The sequence below is a fragment of the Cygnus olor genome, chromosome 15 (assembly GCF_009769625.2).
Source record: "Cygnus olor isolate bCygOlo1 chromosome 15, bCygOlo1.pri.v2, whole genome shotgun sequence".
Classification (NCBI taxonomy): domain Eukaryota; kingdom Metazoa; phylum Chordata; class Aves; order Anseriformes; family Anatidae; genus Cygnus; species Cygnus olor.
The window spans coordinates 383504-399236 of NC_049183.1; the positions used below are offsets into that span (position 1 = coordinate 383504).

The 15733-nt window shown below is 43.6% G+C and overlaps 3 protein-coding genes across 8 annotated transcripts in view; 2 read left to right on the top strand and 1 right to left on the bottom strand.

Moving 5' to 3' along the window:
• The window catches only part of TXNDC11 (thioredoxin domain containing 11), a 35812-nt gene extending 32699 nt beyond the window's left edge, over window positions 1-3113 (top strand). For all 3 annotated transcript variants that reach the window (XM_040574045.1, XM_040574044.1, XM_040574046.1), the window contains one exon: window positions 2041-3113. In XM_040574045.1, the coding sequence (XP_040429979.1) occupies window positions 2041-2665 (625 nt within the window). In that variant the 3' untranslated portion in view covers window positions 2666-3113. The remainder of the gene's footprint in view (window positions 1-2040) is intronic.
• Window positions 2701-12915, bottom strand: SNN (stannin). Of its 4 annotated transcripts, none has more exons than XM_040574059.1 (3): window positions 12782-12915; window positions 11795-11862; window positions 2701-5507 (listed from the first exon to the last, which is right to left on the bottom strand). In XM_040574059.1, exon 3 carries the CDS (start codon window positions 5434-5436, stop codon window positions 5173-5175), a length of 264 nt encoding a protein of 87 aa, XP_040429993.1. In that variant the 5' UTR covers window positions 5437-5507; window positions 11795-11862; window positions 12782-12915; the 3' UTR covers window positions 2701-5172. The 4 variants fall into 4 exon arrangements, with proteins under 4 accessions (XP_040429993.1, XP_040429991.1, XP_040429992.1 ...); XM_040574057.1 differs by having other exon boundaries at window positions 2701-5503; window positions 11794-11862; XM_040574058.1 differs by lacking the exon at window positions 11795-11862 and having other exon boundaries at window positions 2701-5508; window positions 12784-12885.
• Window positions 12916-13003: 88 nt separating this feature from the next.
• LITAF (lipopolysaccharide induced TNF factor) overlaps window positions 13004-15733 on the top strand; it is an 88813-nt gene continuing 86083 nt past the window's right edge. The window contains exons 1-2 of the mRNA XM_040574047.1: window positions 13004-13217; window positions 15063-15130. Of these exons, the coding sequence (XP_040429981.1) occupies window positions 13147-13217; window positions 15063-15130 (139 nt within the window). The 5' untranslated portion in view covers window positions 13004-13146. The remainder of the gene's footprint in view (window positions 13218-15062; window positions 15131-15733) is intronic.

Genomic DNA, 15733 nt, shown 5'->3' on the forward strand with positions numbered 1-15733 from the left:
AACAGTTTGTGGTAGGTGAAGCTTCCTCTAGTACTTACCCTCTTCCCCATGTTACAACAGTCCAGTATTTCCTGTTTCTTTTCAGATACTCATTTTGTCCTGGTCTATTTTACAAACCGCTTCTAGCCCATCTCTGGGCTGACTTCATAGTTTTAGTGAGATTGTTTCTGTAATGGTCCAGTTGGTTTCCTAATTGTTTTCACAAAGGTACCTTACCATCAGTCATTGTTTTCTTCCCTGCTTTTCCTTTCCAGTGTGTTTTGTTTTGCTGCATCTAGATAACAAAGAAAATTATTTCTTGGTAGTGTATGTAGTAGCAGTAGCACTAGGGTAGTCGTATGTTATTTTGGATACAAAGGAGCTTTATATTAAGGCTTTCAGAGCAGCTCCTTTTGCAAAAATTGTCTCAAGGCAAATGCATAATTACCTGTTCTGCTCACTTTTTCTTCCCCACATGCTGTTACTATTTTGTTTTGGTTTTTATTTTAAATAGCCTTTTAGCTTTTCTGATACATACTGTGTTTGTGATAAGTAAACAATGGCTGATGACATAGTAAAATATTACCATGGTATAATGAGTCAATTTTGTCTTAGTGTAGACTATTTTTCGCCAAGATGCCATGAATCATTAAATTTGAATGTGAACTGATTGTCAGCTGAGAAACTGCTGATGGTAATTACAAGAGTAACTTGATTGATCACAAGAAGCCTGCAGGGGAGGAAAAATCATGATGCTTAGTCTTCCAAAAACAGCTTAATTTTGATGAACAGAAGCCTCATCTGGCCCAAGTTCTTTAATTAAAATTATTAAATTATCTTCCATACAATAAGTAGTTCTCAATAAACAAGCATGTTTATATCCCATATACTAATAAGTTGGATTTCACAGAAAGCATTTTTGAGGCTACTATAGTTGGTAACTCAGAAAAACTCCCATTCCAGGTGCACACCACTTTCCAAGTAATTCAGAAAAATGTCACATACAGGGACAAAAGAGTTGTCCCTGGTACATGTTGTACAGGAACAGCAGTGATAAACTTACTGAAGCATTAGGTGTTATACTTGCATCTGACTCTCTTGCTTTGAAAATTTTTTGGGGGGGGGGGGGGTACCCTACATCTTTTTTTCATGACTTGTATAATTCACTCAGAAGATGCACATGATCAAAAAAGCCAATGCTTTAATATTTGACAGCCAGAGGTTGTGTCTGTTGTTTTAGTGGCTTGTAGCTCTGAGGAAGTAATTTGGTGGTACTTGGTATTTGACGAGCATCTTGGCCTCCTGTCAGGTTAAGAGTAACAGTGTATGCTGTCACACAAAGTGATGGACCTGCCTCTTCATGTGCTGGGATCAGTGTGCTGAACTACACACACAAAAAAGACAAAAATCAAACCAGATACCTGGCTGATTTGCTTCCTTGGTTAACTCATTGGTATACAGATATATATAGTGTAAGGAACAGGTAGAACGGTTTGTTGACAGCAAGAGCACCTGTTTTCTGAGTAAAGTGACCATGTACTGTTTAAAAGCAAACTGTACTTCTCTGCTCCTTGCAGTACCCTTCTAATGGTAGAGCATATTGAGCTATTTCTTACAGGAGAACACGGAGGCTCACAATGGTTATTTCAGATAGTTTTATACTGATGGATTTAACTTCCAAAAATGCGTATAGGATTTGGAAGACTTAGATATTTTGTTTAACTTCAACATTCATTAATATCAGGTCACTGTGATCATCCATGTCCCAGAGTGATGATGCCATATGCAGTTCAAGGTGATAAGATATAAATATCTTAAATATGGATTAAGAGCAAAAATCTGTTTCTTAAAATTCTTGCTCTCAGACAAATATCAATCCAATGCAGAGATGCTTACAGCACATAAAAGGGTACATATTAGTGCTATACCTTCATTATACAAGTTTAAGTTTCTCTTAATTGCTATATTAGCCAAGATACTAAGTTTGAATTGGACAGCAGATATTTAAATAAAGCTATCATTGTTTACATACCTGTTTTAATGTTAATGTGTCCTTTTTAGGAAGGAACAAAGTGTGAAGTTTCCAGAAGACTTCTCAGTTAACCTTCCTAATCTTCTTAAATTTATTTTACATTACTCAAGTCTTTCTTCATCAGCACCCTGTACCAAAGAATGCTTACATAAAGAAACAGTTTTACAGCAAGGACACATCTCGCACTTAGAGAAAGAAATTCAGAAGTTAAGATCAGAAATCAGTGCTCTGCATCAAGCCCAGGACCACCTTGAGGCACAGCTTTCTGAAGCAAGAAGAGAAGAACACCGACTACAGCAGCAAAAACACATACTGGAAAAGCAGCACAAGACTCTGCAGCTCCACAGTGAGCAGTTACAAGCCACGTTTGATCAGAAAAATCAAGAATTACTAGAAATGGCTGAAAAGCTTCAAGAATTGGCTGATGCATCAGAAAACCTCCTTAAGGAGAATACTTTACTAAGAATCGTGGTAGCATCAAGGGAAGGAAAGCTACAGAGCAAAGATGAAAGTAACGAAGCCCTTCAGCCAGAGCAAGAGCTTTCTGATGACAATGTATTGGTTTCAACAGCTACTGCCACATCAGAGGAAAAAAGGGTTGATAATATCAATACTGTAGAAACAGAGCACAGTAGTAAAAACAGGACAGAATGATTTCTTTCACAAAGAAAGATGATACAGTATTGGGTAGGTATTTATGCAAATTTTATTGAAATTCATTGTAAATAAAGACTTCTTCCCCCACATGATCTAGAAAAAGAAAAATCAAATGAAATATTTTTGTATACTTGAACAACTTACTAGCTACCCACATCTAAAGAGAAGAAGAGTATGGAAAACTTTCTGCACTTTACTATTGCACTAACTCGCAAACACCTATCTGATAAAGATGCTGATGTTCAGGGGCAGCAGTGTAAAGCATCTGACTAAGGACCAGTTATTTTTCACCAGCTCTCTCTAACAGCTGCTAGAAGGAAAAAAATTAGACCACTGATTTATACTTTTCCTTTAATTCCTGAAAATTGCCCTTTACACTGCATTGTTTGCAGAATTAAAATGGAGATACTTTATCTGTATAATCAGTAAACTTGAATGGACAAAGTCATCTTGCTGTAGCTACTCTATTCAAGAACTTCAGCACTTTATATCACTTTTGTACACCAATCATCTGTCTTGAAACCTGCAAGAGGAGAACTGTGTGAACTGTTATCTAGTGAAACAAAACTACAGAAAAATCTTATTGATTTAACCCTTTTTCTCCTTGCTTTTTAGGATTTCTAGAATACATCAGTCTTAAGTATATGGGTCTGGCTATACATGTAAGTCTCCTGACACTAGTATATTAAGCATGTGCCAGGGCAAGAACTGCCCTCTAGTATAGCCTATAGTATACTCTAGTGGTAATTCCAGGAGCTTTTCACTACTGTCAGTATTAGTTTTTGCTTCAAATTTGAGCCTTCGATTAAGAAATTAGAGGCCAAATGCAGCACTAAAAATGCAAGACAACATCTTCTTCTAGAAGAAAGGGGTATGACCTTACTGAGTAGGCCATTGTTGTCTTATATCCAGTTACACAATTCTCAAGTAAGCTCGCAAGGCACGTGTTAACTGAGTTATGCCATACATACAGGGACAAGAACCAAAAGTGACTTCTGAAGGGAGCTGGAATTTGGATTTCATTATTTGTAGCATATTTCAGGAAACAGGTCTTCACAGTAAACTTTTTTTGTCCTAGGCAATTAAGTGTTTAAAACCCAGATTAGGCACAAGGAAGCTACGTATAAAGTACGAGTTTAGGGGCTAGAGTTAAGTGAACCAGGCTTCAAAGCATGTGTGCCTACCCAACAGGGTGAGTAGGCAAGCTGGCCTTGGTGGCTTAGTGCTGTCCCTTCTCTCCAAGTATTTAACACATCTTTTTACAGTTTCCATAGCACACTTTCCTCCACAGAGCAGGAAGTGAAAGAGACATCCCATCCTTACATGAAAGTGCTTCCCAGCTGGTCGTATGAAGACTCCTGCTTCCCTGTATCAACATTAGTTTGTGTAGGATTGAAACTTTTATCTTGTAGTAGTAGAGCTAAGCCACAAGAGTTACCTACAAGATACGTGAATTGAATTCTATAGTTGATCACTTGTCTTTAGACTAAAAAGCCTTTTTACAACAGACTCCTAACATTTTGTTTACATACATCTGAATTGCTAAGTACACAAACAGGGCTTCTAGGAAAAAAAGTCAGGTGAGTTACATTTATAAGTTTTAATAAGTAACCGCTTCTGCAGTTTCAGCATGCAGACAGAAGAAAAAACCCTGCTCTACTGCCACTTCAAACTCCTGGAAACCTTCTGGACCATCCCTGAGGGTTCAGTATCCATCATCAGTTCCCAGTTCCATCAAAATGGCAGTTTCCTTGCAGTAGCTACATGGTTGGAGAGCTCAGTTCTAGCAGCCAAAAGCTTAGCCTATACCTAGCTGCAACTGAAGGAAACCATTTCCTTTCTTGTAGCTCCTGTGTTTCTTCCCTCAACATGTTAATGTCAGGTTATACCTGCTTTTCAAAAAAGGTATTCTACCTTCTTTTCAACGTATTCTGTACCAGTCCGGTGAACTGCTGGAGTTCTGGCTCTATGGCCATGCACTCAGAATTTAATAGCAGAAGCAAGTTTTAACTGCAGATCTGGTTTTGAAGGTCTGGATTCCACCTACGGTTGTAGGTCAGGAGTCCTCTTGTGTTACATACAATTGCACCACACTATTCTCATGTGCTGTGGAGCCCAAAGCAAAAAGCTTCTGGCAGCCTATTTACAGTTCACAGTTGTAAAGTAGTTCACATTACAGTAGTAGCTCCATCAAAATAGGCTCAGCTAAACATTCAAGTAACAAAAAGATGCTATCAGTCTCTTCACTCAAAGATATTCAGGGTGTCCATTGCCGGCAATGGACTTTATGCCAGGTGAGTCAGCTCCTGTCACAGAAGAAGTAGGATACACAATTGACGCAAAGAGCAACTTCACAGTGCATGCAGTTGCAATGAAAGCTTATTTAAGCCTCATCAGGGTGTTTTCTGATGAGTAGTGTGCACATGACCAAGTTCTTCACAGTATAGAGATTCTTCTGCTGGTTACACACATAAGCACAGTTCATGTACAGGCATTGCTCCAAGTTAGCTATGTACTTCTGTGCCATTTGGAGTTAGCTTCGCTTTCCTCTCTACACAAGGTCCTTTAGCAGAATACTGCACAAGAAGAAAGGGCTCTTTGGTTTCTCCTTCACCCACAATGCTTTCCTCATCTTCAGACTGGCTGATCCTCTGCAGACGCAAGTAACACCAACAGCCCAGTATCAAGGCACCGAGAGCTGCGATAGCGATCAAAATAACAATGACAGTCACCACTCCCGTGGTGGGGCTGTGATCCATAATAGACATGGTCAGTATTTTGGATTGTCAGACTTCTTGAGGAAGATTCTGCTGTCCTCACTGTATCTTCAAATTCCTGCCGTGGAAAAAAAATAGATAATGCACTTGTTCAGCTTCACCATATTCAGCAATATTACATTTATGGTTGGTATCCTCTCTGTGATGGCACATAACCCTCCTGCATTCAGTGCCTCAAGCTTCTCCTGCACATACGCTTATTTTAAGACATTTCTTTACAACTTGCCTTTGAATATGCGACTGTCTACACTGAACTAAAGCAAACAAGAGCTAAACTTGGGTTCAACTTGACCTGCTTTCAGGATGCCCATGAGTAAGAATTTTTTTTCTAAGAGGAGATGAGAAAAGATACTGAGGTATCTTAGGATCAGGTGGTTCTGAGACAGAACAGTCCATATCAAGTTTTAATCATAACTCAAGTTAACCAAGTTTTTGCAAACATTGAAATCACTAGGCAGAGTTCAGCAAACTCACAGCTCGTATCAAGGACATACCTAGATTTACATAGCAAATTATATATATTTTTGCCAGTAATGGAAGCTATGCAGTTTAGCATGAAGAGATTTAAGACTATTTAGTACAAATACTAAATCAGTGTTGACTCTCAAATCCATGACAAGATAGTAATTCGGCTACCTTTAGTTTTTGTAAAGAACCTTACAGAAAGGGTACATTTTAAAGTGCCAGACTTCTGTCAGTTAATTTTTAATGTACAACATCTTCCTAATGCACTAACAGTTCCAGGACTGGTAACTTAATTGCAAAATTAATTCTAATGGTAATGGATTACTACAAACCCATCCATAACACTGGTCTGTTTAGAAGGGTTGAGTACATGGTAATTAATTGGTTGTTCACTGAGCTGGTAAAAACAGATACAGCTTTAAATGCATTTTTCATAAGAAGCAGGTAAAGCTAGATTTATTGAAGACTTCAGTAAATCTAAGGGGAAGATTATTATTACAAGCTTCTGCTCCTCCTTAGTGGCTTTCAAATAGCAAGAGCAAGGTGGCGTGTTAGAAATGAAGCTGAAATTGGAACAGAGGCAGGAAAATGGGAGAGGAAGAGCTGCAAGACTTTTGTAGTTTGCCACAGTTCTGGCAAGCAGCAGACATTCCCCATACATTTTTGTCTACTTCCACTTCTGAATTCATGGTATTTTAAGGAGTCATGTGGGCCTTTCCTTTTAAATTTAAGGTTACTGTTAACAAAGTTGGCAGTTTTGGGTTCCTCTACTTCAACTGGGTTCATTACCTTTTCTTTCCTGCTACCTTCTCTTCAACAGTACAGGAACTCACCGGAGACTTTGTAGAGGTCAGAGCCAGTTATGATGTGGGAACTGCTGTAGGAATCAGGGCTCAATGCCACAATTTCAGGTACAGCAGATATTGTCCCAAAGGGCTCTAGGGTCAGCTGCAAGTGCAGAACAGCAGTGCCTGCATTCATCTGATGCGTAGGCACTGACTGGTGTTGGATTAACTAGTTTCTTCTGGCTGCAATAAGTGCCAGTCTGCTGAGGGCCACATACCCATGCAAATGCTGAACAGACTCTTCCTCACCATCCCTGCTGCACCCAGCTGCAACATCAGCTCCTTCGTGCAAGCCCCCTCACAGGTCAGTCTCAGCCAGCCTTAGGTCAGAACCCACAGGCTGTGGGCAGTGCCTTGGATTCTCACCACAACGGAGTCGAGGCAATTACATCACGCCTTCACCAACAGCACTTAAGCCAGAGATGGTTTATCCCTTAACCTCTCATGGAATGGCAGACCTACGCACGCCACCACACAGCCATTTCATCCACAGAAGAGAAATCCAGTATGAGCGTTATTAGGGCCCAGTGACTCAGAACTAACTTGCACACACTGGTTGTGTTTCCAGCCCTGTAAACTACTGCAGCCAGTAGCCTGTAGCGTACCTGACAGAAAGCAGCAAGTCCAGCAGACCCAATTTTCCCCAATTAAAAAACAACCACCACCCACATCCAACCATACCGCATACCAGCGACAGCAGAACTATGCCCACTGCAGCCAGACAAGGTGTATAATTTTTGTCTGGATCATCTTGGTTTTGCAATGCTATAAACTCTGCTTAATCAACACCAGGAGAACAGCCGGGGGTGAGTCAGGGTGGCTTTCATGAGTTCGTTTTCCTCAGGGCATGTCTGAACTGCAGCACCGTTTGATCTAGCCACACCAGCACAGTATCAGCACAAATGATTTAGTCTGCTTCTCACACTGGCACATGAAGCCCTGTCCCACTGCTCACAGGGCTGCTAGCAGCAGCGACAGCCTACTGAGCGCTGTTTGGTGTGGCACATACCTTTACATCAGAAGTAAATAGTTACTGGTACCTAGAAAATAGCTTTTAACACTGAGAAGTCCAAGAGCTAGATGTTAGGACCAGATAACAGAGAACCCACACCTATGCAGACTGTAAGACATTTCTCCATCCCCCTCTGTGACACAGCTGCAAACTGCAGTGGTCCCAGTTCACCATGGATGATGAAGACCCTGGGTGTAGTAGTTTGTGAAACTGCGCTTGAGTCTCCCTCAAGTAGGAACCTGAGCTCTTCTGTAACAGGGAAGACCTCTGTCTTGTGACGAGGCTCTCTCCCCCTTACCAGGTTATACAGTGGGCTCTTGCTATTCCCATCTCTTTTGGGATCCCCAGGAGCACAGCTGGCCCAGAAAGGTTCTTCTGAACCAAGTACACACAGTAGCAGCTCAGAGGAGTTCTGAGAGGTAAGCATTTATTGGTGTTCTTGGGTTTAAAAAAAAAAATCTTTATATTCTTGGACATGTCTGTTTAACACCACAGTTATTGCTTCATAGCACTGCTACTGCTTGAGGTTGTGAGGCAGTTTAACCCCTACTTCCACCTTCTGGACAAGCCTTGCTGTTTCAGATCAGTCCTCTCCAGCTGTCCTGTTCCTCAGCAGGCACTGGGAAGGACCTTGCAGGCCCACACGCGGGTGCTGGCAACTCCTGCACAGCTGCTGCTTCCAGCAAGTGAGGCACTACAGCAGCTGACAGCCAGGAGCACAAGTAGGGAGCTTCAAGGTGCAGAGCTGGCCAGGAAGAACATGCTGATTGCTGCGGGTATGACAGCTTTGTTTTGTTATCCCCTGCTCTAACAAGTCAACTCAGCTTAGTCATGACAGCTCCTAGAATAAATTCACACGGAACCTTAAACAGAAGGACAGGTTTTAAAACTGGGAGATTATCATTTCTTGTAGAGAAGCCCTGCCCCTAACTCGGACCCTTAGACTAGAAGGAGGAGCCTAACAAACATTCTTCGTTGCACCTAGCAACCTGGGGTTGATCGTTTGTATTTAGTATCACCACCTAACCAGACAACCCAGATGTTAACAGGAGCAGACAAACAGAACAAACTTGCAGGACTCGTCTCTGAGGCAGGATGTTGTAAGTGAACGCTCGCTCTGTTCACACTAGAAAGTTAGTTCTAACTGGCTTAGGCTCTCCTGTGTGTCAAGTGATTTTGTTCTGATGTGGCAACATAGAAGGTGTTGGAGACGGAGAACTAGGACCTGCAGGATGCATTACGCTGATTTACCCTTATTAAACAATCTACAGTCCAATCTTGAGTGTACATGAAAACTTACAGGCCCCTCAAAGATCTTGCCCAGATGGACAGGTCTTTTTTATTATTATTATTTTTTAAGTTGACTGCTTTTATATTTGATCAAAGAGACGCAGATTGCCTGAATTCTTAAACTCTGGAACAAAGAAGGGCACAACTTCCTCCAGATGTACTACCCAGCAAGTTTCATTTTCTAGGCACAGAACTAAGTCTGATCTCACGTTCAAGCTGTCAGGATTATCAGGTTGCATCAAGAAGCCCTTTCTAGCTTCTATTCAGAAAGCTCCTGATGTCTTTGCACCATACTATAGTTAATACTAAGAGCTACAGGAGAAAACAAGCCTAGATGTCTTCAGAAAGATGACTGCATGGACATTTACCCTCTAGCAAAAGGACAACCAGATAAAATTCAAGGTAATTTTCTCAAAGCACTTCAACTCCCACTTCTCAGTGAGAAAGCATAGTAGTCATTCTTTCTGCAGGCATATCCTCTCCTTTCCACTCAGGGAGCCTGGAGCCAGCACCTTGTGTGTCAGATTTTAAGCAACTGTACAGCTTTACAACAGCACAGACAGCTCGTTAATGGTGCACGGTAGTAACTGGGATGGCAGCATCATTATTTTATCAGCTTCTGATAATTCTGTTTCAAACAAAGGCAGCACTCTGGCACTAGCTAATGTTGTTAATTCATGCTGAAATTGTTCTCGCTTTAGGTCAGTGCCTAGAGCTAGAGCTCTCCTGCAGCCTTAATTCTGCCCTCAGCGTGGTACATGTGCACACTGCAACCACACTGGTAAGAACCACCAGGGAGACCAGTTGGGTTGTTTTCAAGATGCAGAACTCACAACTCGCCACCAGCAATTGACTGAAATCGAGATTAAGCTGTCTTCAGAGTCCACTTCTCACCTGGAGAAATACTGCATTCTGTTGATCCCATTAAACTAATCTGCTTTAGGATCACAATGAGCTTTAAGACTCACTTCTTCTCAAAGCATACCTGAGCTAAAGAGGCCTATAAGTATACCAGGAGCAGCACTGACTTCATCCACCACTTTTACTGTAAGATATTAAAAGCTGTAAATTCCTGATCTTCAAAGGAATTGCTAGCAAGATCTGTATGTATTTGGTGGCACTTCTAGAGCTACATCCATCCCTTCCCGTCCTACTTGCCATCAAAAGACACATCTAAGCACATTTACTCATTAGCAAGATTGGTTAGATTCCCTGGTGGGAACTGCAAATAGCCTATCTCAGTTCCTACAGCAGTCAAGCAGTGAAAACATCAGGTATAAGCCATTTTTCTATAAGTAACAGCTTTTTTTTTTTTGCAGCTAATGCCAGCTTCCACTCACAACTCCATTTGTGAAGTTTTATTATCCAATCTAAAAGCTGGAAGTAAAGGACAAACAGAAAACCAATTTAAATTGCAGAAGGCTGCTGGAGGATAGATTCTATGAGGCTGGCAGTAGTTTCTAAACAAAGTTTTTCATGATTGCAAGCATTCTGCTGCTGCTAAGTTAGCTGTGGTTAATACCGGCCGGCATGCACATGAAGAGAAATACTGCTATGGTAACAGCCAAAGCTATAGGAAGAGGCTTCAAAAGGCAATCTAGTGGAGTTCACCCAAACAGAACACTCAAAATCCTCAAGCAACAAGTTTAAAGTGCAATTGTTAAGTGTTTTTAAAGAGATACTTTAGGCAAAATACCACAAAGAATAATGCAAGTTAAATGAGGTAGGAGAAAAGATATGAGACTAAAACTACCCGTGACTTTAGCTTAGAAATAGATACGTAATAACTACTGCTTAGTTAAAAAGCCTCCATGTTAAAATCTTTGCAGGAAAGTAACAGCAGCTTGCACTAGATGCTACTAACTGAAAAATGCTTCCTCTTGTATGTACAAGTAAGATTACTTTTAAGGAATGCTGCATGCTCATCACAAGAGCATCCTCGTTGCCAGTGGAACAAGGAGGGAAAAAGCCTCAGGGGAGATTTGAAACGTAATTCTGGCGTTGGCACACAAGTGCACCCAGTACTCACATTACGCAGCCTCAGAAAGCTGGAGGCCTTCACAGTACGGAAGCAGTCAGCCTTTACTACTGCCAGAGAAACTGTGGGACCACTGTTATTCTCAATCAACTCTAGTTTAATACCCTCTCTTTCTGATAAAGCCAAATTGCACTGCACAAAGCGAGGCTTGGCTGGAGGCTGTTTTAAAAGCAAGGAGCTGTTCAGTGGAAACCTTCAGTGCAAGTCTCCTGCCACAACCCTTGTTCCACTTGTGATGAGGAATAAAAGAGCAGGGAAGCCTTAAAAAAGGCTTTTCTGTAGCTAATTCATTATGGATAGGCTTTACTGTCCAGGACAGTTTTCCAACAACTTAGCAGTCAAGCAACAGTTAGAAACACTAGACCTAGCATCACTGCCTGGAACAGCAGTTAAGTCTCCACATGAGGTGTAACACTACCTTACACTTAATCAAGAATCACTTTCAGAGCTTTTACACCAAGTTAAACTACACTGCAGTTAGTATTTTACATGAGACAGCAAGGTGAAGAGAGGGCAGAGCAGGCCAGCGAGTTTCCCAGATGCAGCCACACAATTTCAAAAGCATGCAGACGCTCTCAGCAGCACGGTAAGGGGAATGGGTTTATGCTGTAACAGCCTGTCAGGCAAGAGATCTAGTTTATGGAGAACTAGCAGCAGGTTTCTACTGTTAAGATCACGCCTGCTTCCAAGGCACTTGCCTGGCAAAGCTTCTGTCACACTCCAGACTTGTTTGTCGGTCACAGCCACACACAGCTCTGATGATGAGCCTGTTCAGACAAGATAACAGGGTTGCTTCTGACAGGTGGTTATCAGAAATAAAGTGCTATGTATACCCTGTCTCATAGCATAATTCCCAATATATTACAAAATTTGCTGAAGCGGCAACATTAAGTTTGCTGATGAAACCCTTTTTTAACTTACACAATTGAATGAGTGCTCAGGATATATGTATTTTAATGGCTTCGTCCAACAGCAGCTAGCTGTTCCTGTTTATTACTGATAATCAAGCAGTTTTGCTCGATTATACTCTGCTCACAGACTGCAAGTAACACCAAACCCTGTCACGTACCAGCACCAAGTAGCTCAATAGCTCGGGCTCTCAGTCCTGCACTCCGGGTTTCCATCTCAGCTCGCGGGAAAAGCGAAGGTGAGGCTGCCCTGCGCCTGGCCTGGCCGCCTTCATCCCCCTGGAGGGAGGGGCTGCACAGCTCCCTGCACGTCCCAGATCCCTTGGGCTCCCTTCCCAGAGGGATGTCCCCGCTCCTGGCAGCCCGGCCAGACGGAGGGGACACCCCCCGCTCCCCTACCCGAGGTGAGGACGGCACGGGGCGCTCCCACCCCTGACGCGCACCCATGGGCCGCATCCTCCCCACGGCAGGCAGCGTAGGGGGCCGCGGAGGGCACAGCCGGCCCTGCCGGCAGCTCCGGGGCCCGGCCCCGCGGCTCCGGCCCACGGCAGCGCGCAGCCAAAGCGTCCCGGAGCCGGGGGCTCGGCTCGGCTCGGCGCGGCCGCCCCGCCCCCACGGTCTCCTCTCACACACAAAGAGCGGCCCTAGGGGACCGCGGCGCCCCCCGCCCACACACCCACCCGGAGCCCTTCCCTCAGCGGCGGCGCCGCCCGGCCTCGCCCGCCCCCTTTGATGTCGGGACCGAACCCCCAGCCCAGCCACCACCCCGGCCCCTCACCGTCGCTCCGATCCGGCCCCGCCGCAGCCTACGGCGCTCCCACCGACGCCACCCCGGGCGCGACGGCCGCTTCCCCGCCCGCGCCGCCTTATAGCGGGGCCGAGCGGCGCCGCGCCGCGGCCAATGGGCGCCTCGGCGGGCAGGGCCGGGGCTCGGCCCTTCCCTCTGCTCCTTTCCTCTCCTCTCCTCCCTTCTCCTCCTCTCGTCTCTCCTCCCCGGCAGCAGCGGCGGCCCCGCCGCCCCTTACAGAGCCGTCCGGGCAGGGCCAGTGGTGCCCGAGGAGGAGGAGGAAGAAGAAGAAGAAGGCGGCTGAGGCGAGGGGCGCTGAGGGAGGAGGTGCTCCCTGCCCTGAGGCAGCTGCGGGGATGCGCTGCGGATTTGGCCGGTTCTGGCTCCCTGCAGCCTCTCCCTGGCTGTTACTGGGCTCAGGCCTGGGGTGAGTGCTGGCAGAGCCTGTCCCGGATTGCTCGAGAGAGCTATGTGGCAAAAAGAGCTGTGAGAGCGAAGGCCTTGACAGGAATTTGGGTGCAGAAGTTACCGTGCTCCCCTGAACACCTATTGTACAATACAGGGGTGCTGGCCCCTATCATGCATGACTTTATAGGGTGTAGGAGTGCCTCGCAGTAATGCTGTGTCCGCCGTGGGCCTGTAGCAATTCACATAAACTTTAAATAAGGTTTCCTTTTAATGGTTGTAACAGCATCAGGTTCTGTTGTGTTTGTGCATCAGCTGCCAATCAAGAGATGATAAAGGGCCCCTAAACACATCTTTAAAGGTTCGAAATCTTTTTAAAAAGCCAAAGACTGAGCACCAACACCAGGCTCCTTGCACCGTTAGGAGCTGCGGCCCTGGCACAGCAATGCTGGACATGACAGGAACTCATCTTTGTGTCGGTGAGCTGATGCAGAGGTAGCCAGTGGGGCCAGTAATTTAAAACGATGTTTAAATCACATTTAAATGTTTGAATGTCTGCATATGCCTGTTTTACATAACCAAGAATGCAGGCTGGCTGTAATGGATTAGTGTCCTGATGCACTTCAGTGAGAAGGTCATGCACTTTTGTACAAAAAGCATGAATGCAATTACGAGAGCTGACTGGTAAAAGTCATCTGCTCATAGTGCAGCCTTAAGAGAAGTCCAGCAATCTCTTTTAGCATAATTTAGAAACTTTTTTGCCTTTGAGAAACTTTTAATAGCGATTTTGTAACCCATACTTGGCAAATTGCACAGAGAACAAAGCAGGTTCGTTCACATTGGTTTCTTATCTTTGCAAACGGGCTGCTTGACAAGCACAGGCTGAGAGCATGGGAAGTTCACAGTCTGCTGTGGAGAAAGTACAGGGCTCCTAATCCTTCACAACTGCTTAAAACCTTCTCTTGCTTTGCCACCTTTACCTGTCTCCAGTTAATGCTCAAGGCTTTTTAAATCTTATGCAGACAGATTTAACAATTTTCTGAATTTCACAGCATCATTTAAAGTGTACCCTCCTGCTCTGATGCTTTTATATCACAGCACTTGACATTACATGTGTAATTAACTTCACAGGGAATTATGTGCAGGAGTATTTTGGGGTCAGCTGTAGTCATTATCACAGTCATCCCAGTCTCTGCTGGAGCTACTCCGACCCCTAGCATAGTTTCCAGCAATGTTGATTTTAAGCATTACTAATTATAGAGGTTCTTTGGTTTGTCTTCGGGGACTAACTGTACCACTGTCAGAGAAGTTCATGATCAGATTAAGTTTTGCCTGTGATTTGTTTTGTTAGAGTGATGATTTCCATTGTTGCAAATTCACCTCAAGCTCTCCCTGTCTTTCAGCAGCTTTTCAGACAGTTCATGTGGCCACTGAAGTGTACCCCGCTTTGGAGCTTTCTGTGTCTTTCCATTAACTATGGATTTTGAATGGTTACTGTCAATAGTTGTTCCTTTAATTGAGGGCATTTGTTGTGTTACTTCTGAAATGGTACCTAGTAAAATAAAACTCTTGCTTCCTCCGTTCCCACTTGGAAAGACAACAGACATGCTTTCCTGGATCTATACTTGTTCAATTTTCTTTTGTTTTGTGGCACTCTTTGCTGCAAAATCTGTTCAGTAATCATCTTTGCACCCAAGAAAATATATCAGAAAAACAGATTATTCCACAGAGAATATTTATTTATGTGTGTTTTAGCTGATCCTTAGAAGTAGCTGTTTTGCAAGTCTATTAAGGAATTGCTAGAGGACAAAATGCTGCCCCCTCTGTTTAAGTAGGCACAAGTAACAGCTCACACCTTTACTTGCAGGCCCACTGGAGAGCACGGACATCACAGAGAAAAGGAGACTGAGCTGAATCCCTCCAGCAGCTTGGCAGGTAAGTTTTCTCTTTCCTTATTTCATTTGAAGGAAGGAAATTATTAATCCAGCTTTGAAGCTGAAGAGGAATAAAAGTACAAGAAGATTCTGTCCGTGTCAAAGCTGAATTTTCAACAGTTTTATAAAGCTCACACTCTAAAGCCAGACTTGTTTCCTCTACAAGGGCAGGCTGTATGTACCACAGAAGCTTGCAGATCTTCTGTGGAAGCCTACCAGCTTCCCATATGCTCGTGCTTAAGAAAGCATCTCACGGCTTTTATGCTCAGTCACGGATGAACCTGAGATCTCCACAGTTCCTACTGTTGGCTGAAAGTTTGAGGTTGTTTTTAACCAGTCTGCTGTTTGATGCACAACATATTGGTTGATGTCTTTAATATCAGAAAGTTGTCTGTTTCTGTTTGCTGTACCTTGACCATTACACTTGGGACATTTTTTTGTGTCTGTGAAACTAAAGCTATTTACTGAGATGGTGTCATCACAGCTTTAGTATGTTAGGTAGGAAGTGGATAAACTCAGAGGCCAAAGACTGAGTAATCGTCCATAATGAAGGAAACTGGCAGTTTTGTAGGAAAGAAAAGGATAATGAGAGTATCAGACAGGT